The following is a 16,613-nucleotide window of genomic DNA, read 5'->3' on the forward strand; positions in this document are numbered from 1 at the left end:
TTTCTGTTGCATTGATAGATTTTCCAAGTAGTCTTTTATGGTTTTCAAAGCGGCTTCACACTCCTGTGTCCATGAGAATTTGCTTCCTTTCTTCAAGATGTTAAAGAAATTCCTACACATGGAAGACGAGCGTGATACGAATCTTCCTAAAGATGCGACCAGGCCATTTATTTTTTGTACATCTTCGATGGTGGCGGGTGAGTGCATTTCACGTATAGCTTGTACTTTGATGGGATCGACCCGAATTCCTTCCTTGGAGATGATGTATCCCAAGAATTTTCCTAACGCGACTCCGAAGATGCATTTCGCTGGATTTATCTTCATTTTAATCTTTCGCATTTGCTCGAATATTTCTCCAAGATCCTTCGCATGATTAACGGATTTTTTTATTTGTACTAGCATGTCGTCAACGTAGACCGCTAAGGTGTTAGGTATCCATTCGCTGGTAGGTGGCCCCAGCGTTTCGCAACCCAAACGACATTCGGTAGTAACAGTATAGGCCACTTGGTGCGAAGAATGCCGTATTCTCCTGGTCTTCTTTTGCTAATAGTATCTGATTATACCCTGAATAGTCGTCCATTAATGATACCCTTTCATATCCGGTAACAGATTCTACAGTATGTGGGATATCTGGCAGTGGATAGCTGTCTTTTGGGCACGCCTTATTTAGGTCGGTGAAATCAATACAAATGCGAATCTTCTTATTCTTTTTAGGGACTATTACCATATTTGTGACCCATTATGTTGGCCTAATAATTCCCGCGTCAATCATCCTTTGTAGTTCGATCTCGATTTGCTCGTGATACATTGTTGCTATCTTTCGGATCCTTTGTCTAACCAGTTTTTCAGCTGGATTAATAGCTAATTTGTAGCAGGCCAGAGAAAGATTTATGACAGGCATCTCATCCATATTCCATGCGAAGACTTCTTGGTAGTCTTTGAGCAATTGTATGAGGTTTTTCTCTTCTTCTTCCTCCATCGTGGTTCCTATCTTTATCATTTTAGGTTCATCCTTTGTTCCTAAATTGATGTCTTTTGTAGGTTCTTCAGCTGTGAAATTTTGTGTAGGCTCCCCCCGTGGTGTTGGCTCTCTTATCTGGTGTATTGAGTATCCTTCTTTTTCGGGGATCTCACTGGGGATTCCTTTTCCTTCAGCTGTTTTTACCATGTAGACTTGGAATTCTCTCTCTTGTTTAACTTCTCTCGCCCTTTTTTCTTATCTTTCTTTCTTTGTTTTCGTCCTTCTTGATGTCGCACGTTCAAATCTTTACATTCCTTCGCCTGTATGATATCTTCCTTGATTTATCCAATCCCATATGGTACGGGGAAGCGAATGCACTAGTGGAAGGTGGATGCGATTCCTCTCACTCCATGTATCCAGGGCCACCTATAATCGCATTTTAAGGGGTATCCACTTCCACGACACTGAATGTCACTATTGTTTCCAACGTATCTATTGGTATTGTTAGCGTGCTCTCGCACTTGGGTCTTGTCGTTGTTCCATTGAAGCCGAATATATCATATTCCACTGGTGTGAGGTTTATGTCATCATATCCCATCGCCTTGAACGTATGGTAGAATAGCACATCTACAGAGCTTCCACTGTTCACCAAAATCCCGTCAACTTCCATGGGTGGCATCGCACAGTCTACATCTCGACAGTCTGATTTCATTATTAAGGTCACGACCAAGTTTTCTTCGTGTGGTGCTCCTTCTTTCGGGGCATCTTCTGCACATAATACTATCGGTTGTTTCTGCCACTCCTTCAAGGGTTCCTCCTTTCCCTTCGGGTATATTTCTGCTCCATTGAAGTCGCGTTTAAAGATTCTCCTTAGAAATTTGTCATGAAACGCCTTAAAATATTTTGCATTTGATATTATGGCGTTACACTGTTGATGTTCGTCATTATTCATTCTTATCCATACTTGATGCCGATTTGTTCTTCCCCCATCCTTGCAATGGTTCATTCGCGCTGATCTTCTCATATTCAGTCGCTTTTGTGCATCGTTTCGTATTTGTTCGTCCAGTCGTGCTTCTCTTTGAACTCTCTCAGCAATTTCTCTTGTTCTACGGTACCGCTTGTAGCTTTCCCCATACTCTATTTCCAATTCTATTCTCGCACCTTTCTTTTCAGGTTGTGAGTCTCTATCAATAATCGAACGTACTTGACCGCGAGGTTCATCCGTTCTGCAATTAGTGCTCTTTCCCTCTTTTTCCATTGTGCGAGTCTTCTTTTATACTCTCTTTTAGTGATGCTGGCTTCTGTTTGTTCGATGGTAACTCCAATTTGCCCCCCTTCTTTCTCATGACCTTTTCTGATCCATTGCATGTTTTTGTGGACAAAAGATTCTTTGGTCATCCTTTTGCTTTCTTCTACATCTGCTTTCTGTCTTCGTGTCTTCATGAGATTTTTCTTGGTAGTACTGCTCCTATCGTCCTGCCTCCTATGAGATCTGATTAGCTTTTCGACGAAGAGAATTTTTGGAAGAAGATGAAGAATTTGGGCCTTCTTGCGCACTATATGCTTGATCTGCAAAATGGATCGAGTGTTGTAAACTTTAGGAGGACAACAGTTCCCACCAATCAATCAACAAGTTTTTCACGAGGGATAAAAGATGGTGGTGGTGAAGCTGGTTTGAACACAAAAAGATGAAATATATTCATAGGTAAGGATAGACAGTTGTTTTCTGAGATGGTGGTTTCTAGCCACTAGCTAGCAGGATAGGATAATCCTCCCTGTTTCTAGCGCCAAAATGTAGTTGCGGAAAAACCCACAACTACACCCAAATTAGTGATAAGAACACTAAGTCTAAGTCATGAAAATAAACTCAAACATTAATGATATTATACACCCCTTGGCACTAGATATGATCTTTACACAAGCCGTGTATGGAGAAAAAATGATGTTATTATTGATATGACAAACATTTATACATATAAAGAAGATGATGATGATAAGATAAATCTTATGTTTTTTTCTTCTCTAGTGGTGGTTTTCTACTCTTGTTCTTGACTGAATTCTCTTCAACCTGCCGCTCTCTTAATTATTTGAATCCTTATATAGCCGGTCATCATGGTAGAAGATAACTGGGTTCACGTGCAAATCTCTGTTAGCTGATTCCTGATCATTCTGTCTTATTCTCCAGGCTTTGGGAAGATGTCCCTATCTCTCACGTTGCAGCTTCGTGCTCGCGTTGTGCTGGTCGTGTGGGTGTTCTCGTGTTTGTTTCTTTTGTCGCATTGTATACCTTCGCCTAATTTCTCCCCTTTCTTATGATAATAATCGTCTTAGTGAGGGCGAGGTTGTGGGTTAGTTTTGTGCGATAATTCGCCCCTACAGATATATGGTGGGAGTGATATGAATCATTTTTTTATTGCATTAAGATCCCAAGATACCGATTCTGAGGAACATATAACTCCAATCTGAACGAATCATTTTTTTGTTCATAACTGTACACGTCGCCTAGTGTCGTAGGTAACTTATTGATGGTAGACCAAAAAGTGGAGTACCAGGCATATTATGTAAACTTGACTTGCACAAAGCATTTGACAATGTAAGTTGGCACACAATAGTGCATGTGTTAAAAGCTTTTGGATTTGGGGAAAAATGGATCATCTGGATTTTTTGGTGTACGAACTCAGCTTAACACTCAATTCTCATGAATGGTTCTCCCACAGAAAGATTTCAATCACAGAAGGGGTTGAGACAAGGAAACTCATTATCACCTTTTCTGTTCATATTGGTGGCAGAAATCTTCACAAAATTAATAAACAAAGCAGTTGAACTCAACATGATTTCAAGTTTCTCTATAAACAATGTGTTGGGAGTGTAACACTTACAGTATGCAGATGATAATTTAGTGTTTCTATATCCAAGAGAAGAAAAAACAGAAAATTTACTTATTATACTGTACAAATATTTGAAGCAATGACTGGTCTGAAGGTCAATCTAGCAAAAAGCTCAATTCTAAGTGTGGGTGCACATGACAAAATACAGGAGATGGCTAAAACTTTGATCTGCAATATTGAGCAACTTCCTCAAAAATATTTAGGTCTTCCAGCGGGTCCTACAAGCAGGAATTCCTCCATCTGGGATGTTATAGTAGAGAAATTTCAAAAAAAATATTGGCTATTTAGAAAAGAAGATTTTTTACAAAAGCTAGAAGAGTCCTTCTTATCAAATCAGCTATGTATGGTCTTCCAATCTACTTTTTTTCAATTTTTCCAATGCAAGTAAAGGTTGAACAAAAATTAACTCAAATTATGAGAGACTTTTTAAGGGGATTTTAAACAGACAAAAAGAAAATTGCTTGGATTGGATGGGAAAAATTCAGCAAGCCTAAGAAATTAGGGGGTCGGGGGATTAGGAGTTTAAGACTCACAAATAAAGCATTACTATCCAAATGTACTTGGAGATATGCTCATGAGAAGAATCGTTTGTGGAGGAAAGTAGTTCAACAGAAAATGCATGGGGAACAGTTTGAGTTATGGGTTAAAGACTCAACTCTAACTCAAGGAAGAGGAATCTGGAAGGGGATTCAAAAACAGAAAAACATAATTGAAAAAATAACTGGAAAAAAATAGATATCGAAGATGGAAGATTAATAAAATTCTAGTGGGATAAGTGGAAGATAGACATGCCTCTCAAAGAGAGGTTTCCTAGAATTATTAAACTCTCTTATAATAAAAATACTTCTCTTAGGGACATGGTTACTAATGGTTTTTGGAACTGTCAGTTGAGAAGAAATTTAAACAATGCAGATATCATAGAGATCACAGATGTTTTACAAGTTGTGGTGAATCCACCAGATTTTTCTGAAATAGAAGACTCAATTTAATCCATTAATACCAACGGCTTCTCAACAAAATCATGCACAACTGGCTTATAAAAATATCGGACACACCTTCTTCTCAAATTCCCTATTCATGCATTTGGATCAAGAATGTACCTCCAAAAGTTCAATTTTTTCTCTGATCAGCCGCTCAAAATGTCATTCTAACTATAAATAACTTGGTGACAAGAGGATGCAACATAAACAACAAAGTTTACTCTCTTTGCTCTCAAGTTGATGAATCAGTAAGCCACTTATTATCACACTGCACATTTTCACATCTTGTCTAGAATCACTTCTTAAATGGATACAATGTGCGCTAGGTTCAATCCGGTGACGTGAAGTCTCAATTACAAGCTTGGAATTACATAAGAGATATAAATAGAGCAAGGAAAATTTGGCTGCTACTGGCGTTTGTCATTTGCTACTGGTGACTTAAAATTTCAATTACAAGCTTGGAATTACAGAAGAGGTATAAATAGAGCAAGGAAAATTTGGCTGCCGGTGTTTGTCATTTGCTGGGAGCTCTGGAACGAAAGAAACACAAGAATAATGGCGTGAAAACGGCCAAGAGCACACGGTTTAGATTTATAAAGCAACAATTTATAAATTGGGGGAAGCAGAGGATTGGTTTAGGTTTAATACATTTAGGATTTAATTTGGCATTGGAAAGATATTATTGACCGTAGAGGATATTAGAGTTATTCATATGTGACTGGGACTATATGTCCCTGTAAAGACCTTTTTATTACAATACAAGGTTAACCTTTTTACTTAAAAAAGGAATGAAAAACTTTCAAATATCAAAAATTTTGCTGAAGTCTCGTAAGATACATTACTGTGCAAACACTTTCTCCCATTGCATGTGCTGAGAAATTCAGCTCCCAATACACCAAAAGCAGTATTGATCCCTCCCAAACATATGATATCGTGGTTTTTGGTGGGTAACTGACATGTCAGGCAGGTATAATTTGAGTTAGATATTACATATTACATTACATTATCAAGTACAGAAAACAACAACTGGCCTATTTTTAATTTGAAATGAATTAAGGTTCAAAAGACAAAATATAGTGGGTTTTGTATTCGAGTAATTTTGTGATTAAAAATTGAAAAGACAAAATATAGTGGGTTTTGTACTCACTCGAGTAATTGAGACTAAAGTTAAAAAAACAAGAAAAATAAGTTTCTACTTTTATTCCCCTATATTGACCAAGATTAGTTAGCGACTACAGTCTACAAAATTCTTCTATTCAGGTCATTCATATGATCTAGTATTGACAACTTTATTCTTCAACATCAGTCCTGAAATTTGTTACTATGTCGATTGAAGGGATTCTAGCTAATATTGGTGTGATAGATATATTAAACAAACTAGTTCCTGTTGTTGCTCAAGAGATTAATTTGGCATGGGGTGTAAAAGATGATCTGAAAAAGCTTCAACACACTATAGAGATGGTTCTTGCTGTCATAGCTGATGCTGAGAGGAGGCAAGTGACTGAAAAAGCTGTAGGTCTTTGGTTGAGAAGGCTTAAAGATGTTGTTTATGATGCGGAGGATGTGATGGATGAGTTTTCGTACGAAACCATGCGTCGATCCGCAAGGGGGAACGCCTTGAAGTATAAGGCTCGTGATTTCATTTCATCTGCAAACCCACTTGCATTTCGTTTCAAAATGGCCGGGAAAATCAAACATATCAACCAGAGGTTAGATGCAGTTATCAACGATATGAGCAGATTCCAGTTGCAAATTACACCTGGTAGCTATAATACTGTTCCTCTTGGAGAAAATAATAAGCAACGAATCCAACAAACCGAGTCATCTATAAATGAATCAAACATTATTGGACGGGAAGGTGATAAGAAAAACATAATAGATATGTTAACGTCATCGTCATCATCGACATTATCAGATATCAATCCTGAAAAGTCTCCGTCGTTTCCATAGTGGGGATGGGAGGACTGGGAAAGACAACTCTGGCTCAACTCGTCTACAACGATGAGTTGGTAAATGAACAGTTCAAGCTAAAAATGTGGGTTCATGTATCTGAAGATTTTGATGTGGAAAAGCTCTTAAGAAAAATTATGGAGTCCTCCACTCAAAGTAAGTTTGATACCTTATCAAATTTCGATGTACTAGCTAGTAAAGTCCGAGAGCAATTAAATGGGAAGAAATATTTGCTAGTACTTGACGATTTAGGGAACGAGCGAGATGAGCTATGGGAGAGACTCTGTAGTCCGTTGCTTGTTGGTGCTCAAGGGAGTAAAATTTTAATCACTGCTCGTAAGTCCCAAGTTGCAGATATTGTCAAGGGGATTATTCCTCCTTACAAATTGGAAGAATTACAAAATGAGGAATGCTGGTGTATTATTGAGAAGAATGCATTTTCTCCCGGTGGAGCCCTAAAGACTACAAACATGACAAGCATAGAAGTGGAGATAGCGAAGAAATGTGGTGGTTTACCACTTGCAGCAAAATTCCTTGGTAGTCTAATGCGTACTCGGAACAAAGAAGTTGATTGGTTGTCTATTCAAGAAAATCATATCTGGAATACACCAGAAAATGAAAACAGAGTCATAGCAACACTAAAATTAAGCTATGATGACTTGTCGTCCCAATTGAAACAGTGTTTCTCTTACTGTTGCATATTTCCTAAAGGTTGGGAGATAGATAGAAAAACATTGGTTCGGTTGTGGATGGCAGAAGGATTTTTGGACTCCTGTAAAGTCGTAAATGGAAGATCGATTGAAGACATTGGAGATGAATACTTTGAGAGTTTGGTATTGAGTTCATTTTTGGAATGTGGCATAATAAAGAATTTCAAGATGCATGATCTTGTGCACCATCTAGCACAAGCTGTTGCTGGGGATCAGGAATTGGTGTCTCTCAAGGTCAGCGAGTTCAAAAATACTTCTGAAATACGTCGGTTACAGTTAATATTGGATATAGATTTATCATCAACATTTCTGAGAAGCTTAACTAACGCGAAGAAGTTGCGGACGCTTTTCATTACTGAAGGTTCAAAAGTCTACCCTGATATATTGCTAGAAAATCAGCACTTGCGTGTACTGCATATAGGTCGTTCACCAGATTGGACCTTTCCAAAGTTGCCTTCTTTGAGTTTTAAGCTGAGACATTTAAGGTACCTCCATCTTACTAGTCTTGATATTAGAGAAGTAGTGAATGATCTTTTCCCCATCAATAAACTTTATAACCTAGAGACACTGGTATTGCATCACATGATAGGTAGTATTGAAAATCTTCCGACAAACATTCAGTCCTTGAAAAAAATTAAGACATCTTGACATCTCAGAGACCAATATAGAAGAGCTTCCTTATTCTGTTACAAGTCTTTGTAATTTGCAAACATTGGATCTCAATTATTACAAATTAAAATCTTTACCAAATCAGGTTCGGGTTTAAAGAATCTAAGACTTCTTGATATTTCTCATAATCTTATTGAGAACTACCTGGTTTCATTAGTACCTTGGCATCTGCAGACATTGAATATAGAATTCTGTGACAAATTGAAATCTTTACCCGGGTCTTGTAAAAGGCCTTGCTAATTTAAAGATTTTTAAGTTCGGTTACTGCCCATTACTTGAAAAATTGCCAGAAGACTTTGGAGCATTAACTCAGTTTAACTACCTTAGCCTATACCGTACATGCATCAAAGTATTACCAGAGTCTTGTGTTAATCTCATTAATCTTGAGTACGTAGATCTTTTCGATTGTGAGCTTCCGGAGGGGTTTGAATCATTGGAAAAAGTTGAGTAAATTTCTAGCACTAAGAAAGTGACACCAGTGGGTGTAGGGAAACTAGTTTTCCCTGAAAATCTGACTTATTGGGTGAGAGAAACTAATAATGGCGTTGATCTTAACGACCAATGGTATTGAAAGAATTAGGAAACTTAAACTTTCCCCTTCGGAGCTGGATATTATGAATCTACTAACGTGAAAGAATCCAATGGATGTGAGAGAGCAAATTTGAAAGAGAAACGGAATCTTTATCAGTGAACACTACATTGGGATGAAACAGAAGAATCATCCGACATGGTGTGGGTATCAGAAGTCATGTAACTTCCAAGTATTGAAGCTCTTCAAACTCATACAGGGTTGAGCCAATTGGAAATTCATAACTTCATGGGGCGAGACTTACCGAACGTGATGTGTGTTCCAACAGCTATTTGGGAAGTTCAAACATCTTGCGCACCTCCGTCTTGTAGGATTGAAGTCTTTGAAGAGTTTGGAATATTGGCGGATTTCCTTCCTTAACAATCTCTATCTTTGTCGTATGGTCCTCTCTTGAAGACATGTTATTGTTTCTCATTCTTGTCTAAGTGTTCGAGAGTCCTATGGATCTCAGTGGCAGTACAAAATTGGCAGAAATTCCTTCGTTTCCATCTCTGAAGATGCTGATGTTACAAGATATTGATCATCAGTTAGTAAGATTAGTCGGGAAACCCAGACCTCTATCAAAATGCTTTATTTAGTAAATATTAAGGAGCTCAACTACTATCCTATAAGCATACTCCAGGGTAATTGTAATCTTCGAAATCTGAATATTGAAGAGTGCAGTAAGTTTCAAGGATTTCGAGCAGGCAAAGATCAAGAAAATGAGAATGAGGAGGTTACTCTGCTTAGCGCACAACTGCTTAGTGGCTGCTCTCTAGATGAATTGGTTTTGGCCGATTGTCCAGTTCTAAAGTTTCTTCCAGATTTGCAAGGATGGACTTCTCTACGGAAATTAGTCATTCAGAATTGCCCCAGAGTGAAGGAGTACTTAACCTATGATCTTAAAACCCTCTCCTTTCTTAGATTATTGGATGTTGATTTCATTGAAAGAGACGAAGAGCCATTTAATATTTACAATTCAATGGAGTTGGCAATGTCGCAGGTACTCTCTCTCTCTCCCTCCCTCCCCTGATAATATCATTTTTGGTTCCTCAGCTAGCTATGAAATTGAATCACATTCTTCTTTCCAGTTTCTTAGGCAGCGGCGAAAAGACAAATTATCAAGTTAGTCTACCAGGTATCGAAGTTTTATGCATTATATTGGTTCACTAGATAATGGCTGATGATAGAGAGAGACATAAAAACCAATACGATGTAGCTATGAATTATGTTTTGTCATTGACAAGCTCATGCCCTCTTCTAGAACATCATTCTTCAGTTTTAATTACTTAGTTTTCTTTTCCTTTTGTTTCTCCTGATCACTACCTGATTCATACTTCTATTTCTATTATTTTAATTGTTGTGCAACTGAGTACAAGTGGATTGGAAAATAGCATAGACCATGGTTTGTTTAGACAAGTGGATGAAATCCTCTACTTCCTACCCAGGTTGGTAAACATGCCATATGGTCGTTAAGTCTCCAACTAGCGCATATAGTCTTCTCTGTTACGACACCAACACCAGCTGTTTTTTTGTTTCCTATTCAGTTTGCATCAGTTTTCCTTATTTAGTTTGGTTTAACTTCCTGGTTTGCATAGACTTCTTAATATTAGTTTTGCTGGCTTACCAAGCATGATAGTTAGCTATAAATACGTTCCTTGAGCTTGTAATGAGATATCAATCAATACAACTCAGTTTTTCTTTAAAGTTTTGTCTACTGCTAAGGTTGCTAACCCCAAAGAAAAAGGGTTTTATCCTAGGGTTCTTTGTTTTCTTGTTTCTTAATCCAGTATAAAGGTCTAGAACCCTAACACCTGGATCAGAGCAGGTTTAGATCATACCTAAATTTTACCCAATTTTTTTTCTTTTACGATGACTTATAAAGAAGAATTGAAAAGTCTTCAAGATAGTATTACAAGTGTGACAGAAAAGCTGGATACTATTACTAAGATTCATATGCATGAGGAAGATCAAAAACTTCATAAATAAGCTGACAAACTCAAACAACAGGATGAAGCAAGCACATCTCTGTCAAACAAGCTTACAGCATTCTTAAATTCAACTATTACTGCAACAATGACAACTTCCTTACGTATTGTGTTTAGGGAATTTTTACCTCAATTTCAACAACGTCCTGGCGCTGCTCCACCACCACCTCCACCACCTCCACCTCCAGTTAATGATGGTGAACCGCAACAACAACAACGGCCTCGACCTGTTAACAATATCAAGTTTCCAAACTTCAGTGGTGAAGATCCGGATGGATGGATTTTCAATGCCGACCAGTATTTTAGCGTTTATAACAATTCTGATGCCATCAAAATTATTGTTGCTTGTGCACGTCTCAAAGGTGAGGAAAATATTTGGTATAGATGGAAATAAACCATAGTTCAGGTAACTACATGGTTGGAATTCTACAACTTGATTCGCGCTCGCTTTAATCCTGGAAAGTTTGTTGATGCTAGATTAGCCATTAGCACGATTGACCAAAAATCGGTTCGTCAACATATCCCTGAATTTGAAAAATTGCTGAATTTCGTTGATTTTCCTGAGGATTACTTGATAAGTTGTTTCATTCGTTCTCTGAAACCGCATATTGGGTCTGTGGTTAAACTGCTTGCACCACAAACATTGGATGATGCCTACACTAAGGCAATTCATCAAGAAGAAGCTTATGCAGCAACTAAGTTTCTTCCCATACAACCATATCGCCCCCCACCAGTCAAGAATGCAACTACTACTACTCCTAATCAGTTCAAAAAGCATATTCCTCCTGGAGTTAGACGATTAACACAAGAAGAACAAAGAGTAAGAAGGGACCAAGGTCTCTGTTTCAACTGCGACGAATTCTACAGGCCAGATCATGTTTGTGTGAACCCCAGATTAACTATCCTGGATACTGCTGAGGAGAATTATGAAGTTTCTACAACACCATCTGAAGTTGTACCTATTACTTCTCCTGAATATAAGCTTCTCGCTTTTGAGGTTGTGGACTCTACTGACGCCGAGCCAAAAATTTCCCTAAATTCATTTATGGGATCTACTTTTCCACGAACTATGCGAATTACTGGTAACACTAAAACTCAGTCTATTACAGTATTGCTTGATTCAGGCTCCGCTCATAATTTCTTACATCCATCAGTGGCTAAGAAATGTGGTTATGTGATTCACTCTAACCAATCGCCACTAAGTGTCACAGTTGGTGATGGAGGACAACTGGCCACTAAAGGTTATTGTGTAGTTGTTTTTATACGACTTCAACAATATGAATTTACTACTGATTTCCATTTGCTTGATATTAGTGGATGTGACGCAGTATTGGGAGTTCAATGGTTAAGGACGTTAGGACCAATTAAATGGGATTTTGCAAAGTTAACCATGCAGTTTCACAGTAATGATACAGTTGTTTCATTATTAGGGAACAACAAATCATCAGTAATGCTTTTAGAAGCACAATCAATGCATCGTTTATTACATCAGGAAAATCATGGAATTGTTTTTCAAATATTAGCATTAAAAACTCCCATGAATGCTTCTTCAGTTATCCCGCCATAGGTGCAGCAATTACTTTCTCAATTTGATGATATATTTAAATTACCAACTGCTCTTCCTCTAGAACGTGAATCCACCAGATTTTTCTGAAATAGAAGACTCAATTTAATCCATTAATACCAACGGCTTCTCAACAAAATCATGCACAACTGGCTTATAAAAATATCGGACACACCTTTTTCTCAAATTCCCTATTCATGCATTTGGATCAAGAATGTACCTCCAAAAGTTCAATTTTTTCTCTGATCAGCCGCTCAAAATGTCATTCTAACTATAAATAACTTGGTGACAAGAGGATGCAACATAAACAACAAAGTTTACTCTCTTTGCTCTCAAGTTGATGAATCAGTAAGCCACTTATTATCACACTGCACATTTTCACATCTTGTCTAGAATCACTTCTTAAATGGATACAATGTGCGCTAGGTTCAATCCGGTGACGTGAAGTCTCAATTACAAGCTTGGAATTACATAAGAGATATAAATAGAGCAAGGAAAATTTGGCTGCTACTGGCGTTTGTCATTTGCTACTGGTGACTTAAAATTTCAATTACAAGCTTGGAATTACAGAAGAGGTATAAATAGAGCAAGGAAAATTTGGCTGCCGGTGTTTGTCATTTGCTGGGAGCTCTGGAACGAAAGAAACACAAGAATAATGGCGTGAAAACGGCCAAGAGCACACGGTTTAGATTTATAAAGCAACAATTTATAAATTGGGGGAAGCAGAGGATTGGTTTAGGTTTAATACATTTAGGATTTAATTTGGCATTGGAAAGATATTATTGACCGTAGAGGATATTAGAGTTATTCATATGTGACTGGGACTATATGTCCCTGTAAAGACCTTTTTATTACAATACAAGGTTAACCTTTTTACTTAAAAAAGGAATGAAAAACTTTCAAATATCAAAAATTTTGCTGAAGTCTCGTAAGATACATTACTGTGCAAACACTTTCTCCCATTGCATGTGCTGAGAAATTCAGCTCCCAATACACCAAAAGCAGTATTGATCCCTCCCAAACATATGATATCGTGGTTTTTGGTGGGTAACTGACATGTCAGGCAGGTATAATTTGAGTTAGATATTACATATTACATTACATTATCAAGTACAGAAAACAACAACTGGCCTATTTTTAATTTGAAATGAATTAAGGTTCAAAAGACAAAATATAGTGGGTTTTGTATTCGAGTAATTTTGTGATTAAAAATTGAAAAGACAAAATATAGTGGGTTTTGTACTCACTCGAGTAATTGAGACTAAAGTTAAAAAAACAAGAAAAATAAGTTTCTACTTTTATTCCCCTATATTGACCAAGATTAGTTAGCGACTACAGTCTACAAAATTCTTCTATTCAGGTCATTCATATGATCTAGTATTGACAACTTTATTCTTCAACATCAGTCCTGAAATTTGTTACTATGTCGATTGAAGGGATTCTAGCTAATATTGGTGTGATAGATATATTAAACAAACTAGTTCCTGTTGTTGCTCAAGAGATTAATTTGGCATGGGGTGTAAAAGATGATCTGAAAAAGCTTCAACACACTATAGAGATGGTTCTTGCTGTCATAGCTGATGCTGAGAGGAGGCAAGTGACTGAAAAAGCTGTAGGTCTTTGGTTGAGAAGGCTTAAAGATGTTGTTTATGATGCGGAGGATGTGATGGATGAGTTTTCGTACGAAACCATGCGTCGATCCGCAAGGGGGAACGCCTTGAAGTATAAGGCTCGTGATTTCATTTCATCTGCAAACCCACTTGCATTTCGTTTCAAAATGGCCGGGAAAATACTTCTGAAATACGTCGGTTACAGTTAATATTGGATATAGATTTATCATCAACATTTCTGAGAAGCTTAACTAACGCGAAGAAGTTGCGGACGCTTTTCATTACTGAAGGTTCAAAAGTCTACCCTGATATATTGCTAGAAAATCAGCACTTGCGTGTACTGCATATAGGTCGTTCACCAGATTGGACCTTTCCAAAGTTGCCTTCTTTGAGTTTTAAGCTGAGACATTTAAGGTACCTCCATCTTACTAGTCTTGATATTAGAGAAGTAGTGAATGATCTTTTCCCCATCAATAAACTTTATAACCTAGAGACACTGGTATTGCATCACATGATAGGTAGTATTGAAAATCTTCCGACAAACATTCAGTCCTTGAAAAAAATTAAGACATCTTGACATCTCAGAGACCAATATAGAAGAGCTTCCTTATTCTGTTACAAGTCTTTGTAATTTGCAAACATTGGATCTCAATTATTACAAATTAAAATCTTTACCAAAATCAGGTTCGGGTTTAAAGAATCTAAGACTTCTTGATATTTCTCATAATCTTATTGAAGAACTACCTGGTTTCATTAGTAACCTTGGCAATCTGCAGACATTGAATATAGAATTCTGTGACAAATTGAAATCTTTACCCGGGTCTGTAAAAGGCCTTGCTAATTTAAAGATTTTTAAGTTCGGTTACTGCCCATTACTTGAAAAATTGCCAGAAGACTTTGGAGCATTAACTCAGTTAACATACCTTAGCCTATACCGTACATGCATCAAAGTATTACCAGAGTCTTGTGTTAATCTCATTAATCTTGAGTACGTAGATCTTTTCGATTGTGAGCTTCCGGAGGGGTTGAATCATTGGAAAAAGTTGAGTAAATTTTCTAGCACTAAGAAAGTGACACCAGTGGGTGTAGGGAAACTAGTTTCCCTTGAAAATCTGACTTATTGGGTGAGAGAAAAACTAATAAATGGCGTTGATCTTAACGACAATGGTATTGAAGAATTAGGAAACTTAAACTTTCTTCGGAGGCTGGATATTATGAATCTACATAACGTGAAAGATCCAATGGATGCTGAGAGAGCAAATTTGAAAGAGAAACGGAATCTTTATCAGTGAACACTACATTGGGATGAAACAGAAGAATCATCCGACATGGTGTGGGATCAGAAGTCATGTAACTTCCAAGTATTTGAAGCTCTTCAAACTCATACAGGGTTGAGCCAATTGGAAATTCATAACTTCATGGGGCGAGACTTACCGACGTGGATGTGTGTTCCAACAGCTATTGGGAAGTTCAAACATCTTGCGCACCTCCGTCTTGTAGGATTGAAGTCTTTGAAGAGTTTGGATATTGGCGGATTTCCTTCCTTAACAGATCTCTATCTTTGTCGTATGGTCTCTCTTGAAGACATGTATTGTTCTCATTCTTGTCTAAGTGTTCGAGTCCTATGGATCAGTGGCAGTACAAAATTGGCAGAAATTCCTTCGTTTCCATCTCTGAAGATGCTGATGTTACAAGATATTGATCATCAGTTAGTAAGATTAGTCGGGAAACCCAGACCTCTATCAAAATGCTTTATTTAGTAAATATTAAGGAGCTCAACTACTATCCTATAAGCATACTCCAGGGTAATTGTAATCTTCGAAATCTGAATATTGAAGAGTGCAGTAAGTTTCAAGGATTTCGAGCAGGCAAAGATCAAGAAAATGAGAATGAGGAGGTTACTCTGCTTAGCGCACAACTGCTTAGTGGCTGCTCTCTAGATGAATTGGTTTTGGCCGATTGTCCAGTTCTAAAGTTTCTTCCAGATTTGCAAGGATGGACTTCTCTACGGAAATTAGTCATTCAGAATTGCCCCAGAGTGAAGGAGTACTTAACCTATGATCTTAAAACCCTCTCCTTTCTTAGATTATTGGATGTTGATTTCATTGAAAGAGACGAAGAGCCATTTAATATTTACAATTCAATGGAGTTGGCAATGTCGCAGGTACTCTCTCTCTCTCCCTCCCTCCCCTGATAATATCATTTTTGGTTCCTCAGCTAGCTATGAAATTGAATCACATTCTTCTTTCCAGTTTCTTAGGCAGCGGCGAAAAGACAAATTATCAAGTTAGTCTACCAGGTATCGAAGTTTTATGCATTATATTGGTTCACTAGATAATGGCTGATGATAGAAGAGACATAAAAACCAATACGATGTAGCTATGAATTATGTTTTGTCATTGACAAGCTCATGCCCTCTTCTAGAACATCATTCTTCAGTTTTAATTACTTAGTTTTCTTTTCCTTTTGTTTCTCCTGATCACTACCTGATTCATACTTCTATTTCTATTATTTTAATTGTTGTGCAACTGAGTACAAGTGGATTGGAAAATAGCATAGACCATGGTTTGTTTAGACAAGTGGATGAAATCCTCTACTTCCTAACCAGGTTGGTAAACATGCCATATGGTCGTTAAGTCTCCAACTAGCGCATATAGTCTTCTCTGTTACGACACCAACACCAGCTGTTTTTTTGTTTCCTTATTCAGTTTGCATCAGTTTTCCT

The 16,613-nt window shown here is 37.5% G+C and overlaps 2 protein-coding genes and 1 long non-coding RNA gene across 3 annotated transcripts; all 3 read left to right on the forward strand.

The window, feature by feature from the left end:
• Positions 1 to 6,784: 6,784 nt before the first annotated feature.
• Positions 6,785 to 8,137, forward strand: LOC113280170 (putative disease resistance protein RGA3). The gene has a single exon (XM_026528825.1). The coding sequence runs from the start codon at positions 6,785 to 6,787 to the stop codon at positions 8,135 to 8,137; it is 1,353 nt and encodes a 450-aa protein (XP_026384610.1).
• Positions 8,138 to 9,222: 1,085 nt separating this feature from the next.
• Positions 9,223 to 11,163, forward strand: LOC113278225. Its single transcript, XR_003325371.1, has 3 exons — positions 9,223 to 9,729; positions 9,818 to 9,864; positions 10,832 to 11,163. It is a non-coding gene; the product is annotated as an uncharacterized LOC113278225 (long non-coding RNA).
• A 2,490-nt stretch (positions 11,164 to 13,653) lies between these two features.
• Positions 13,654 to 16,476, forward strand: LOC113278226. Its single transcript, XM_026527125.1, has 2 exons — positions 13,654 to 16,052; positions 16,141 to 16,476. The coding sequence occupies exons 1-2, from the start codon at positions 15,636 to 15,638 to the stop codon at positions 16,177 to 16,179; spliced, it is 456 nt and encodes a 151-aa protein (XP_026382910.1). The 5' UTR covers positions 13,654 to 15,635; the 3' UTR covers positions 16,180 to 16,476.
• Positions 16,477 to 16,613: the final 137 nt, after the last annotated feature.

This window comes from Papaver somniferum, chromosome 5 (genome assembly GCF_003573695.1).
Source record: "Papaver somniferum cultivar HN1 chromosome 5, ASM357369v1, whole genome shotgun sequence".
NCBI lineage: Eukaryota > Viridiplantae > Streptophyta > Magnoliopsida > Ranunculales > Papaveraceae > Papaver > Papaver somniferum.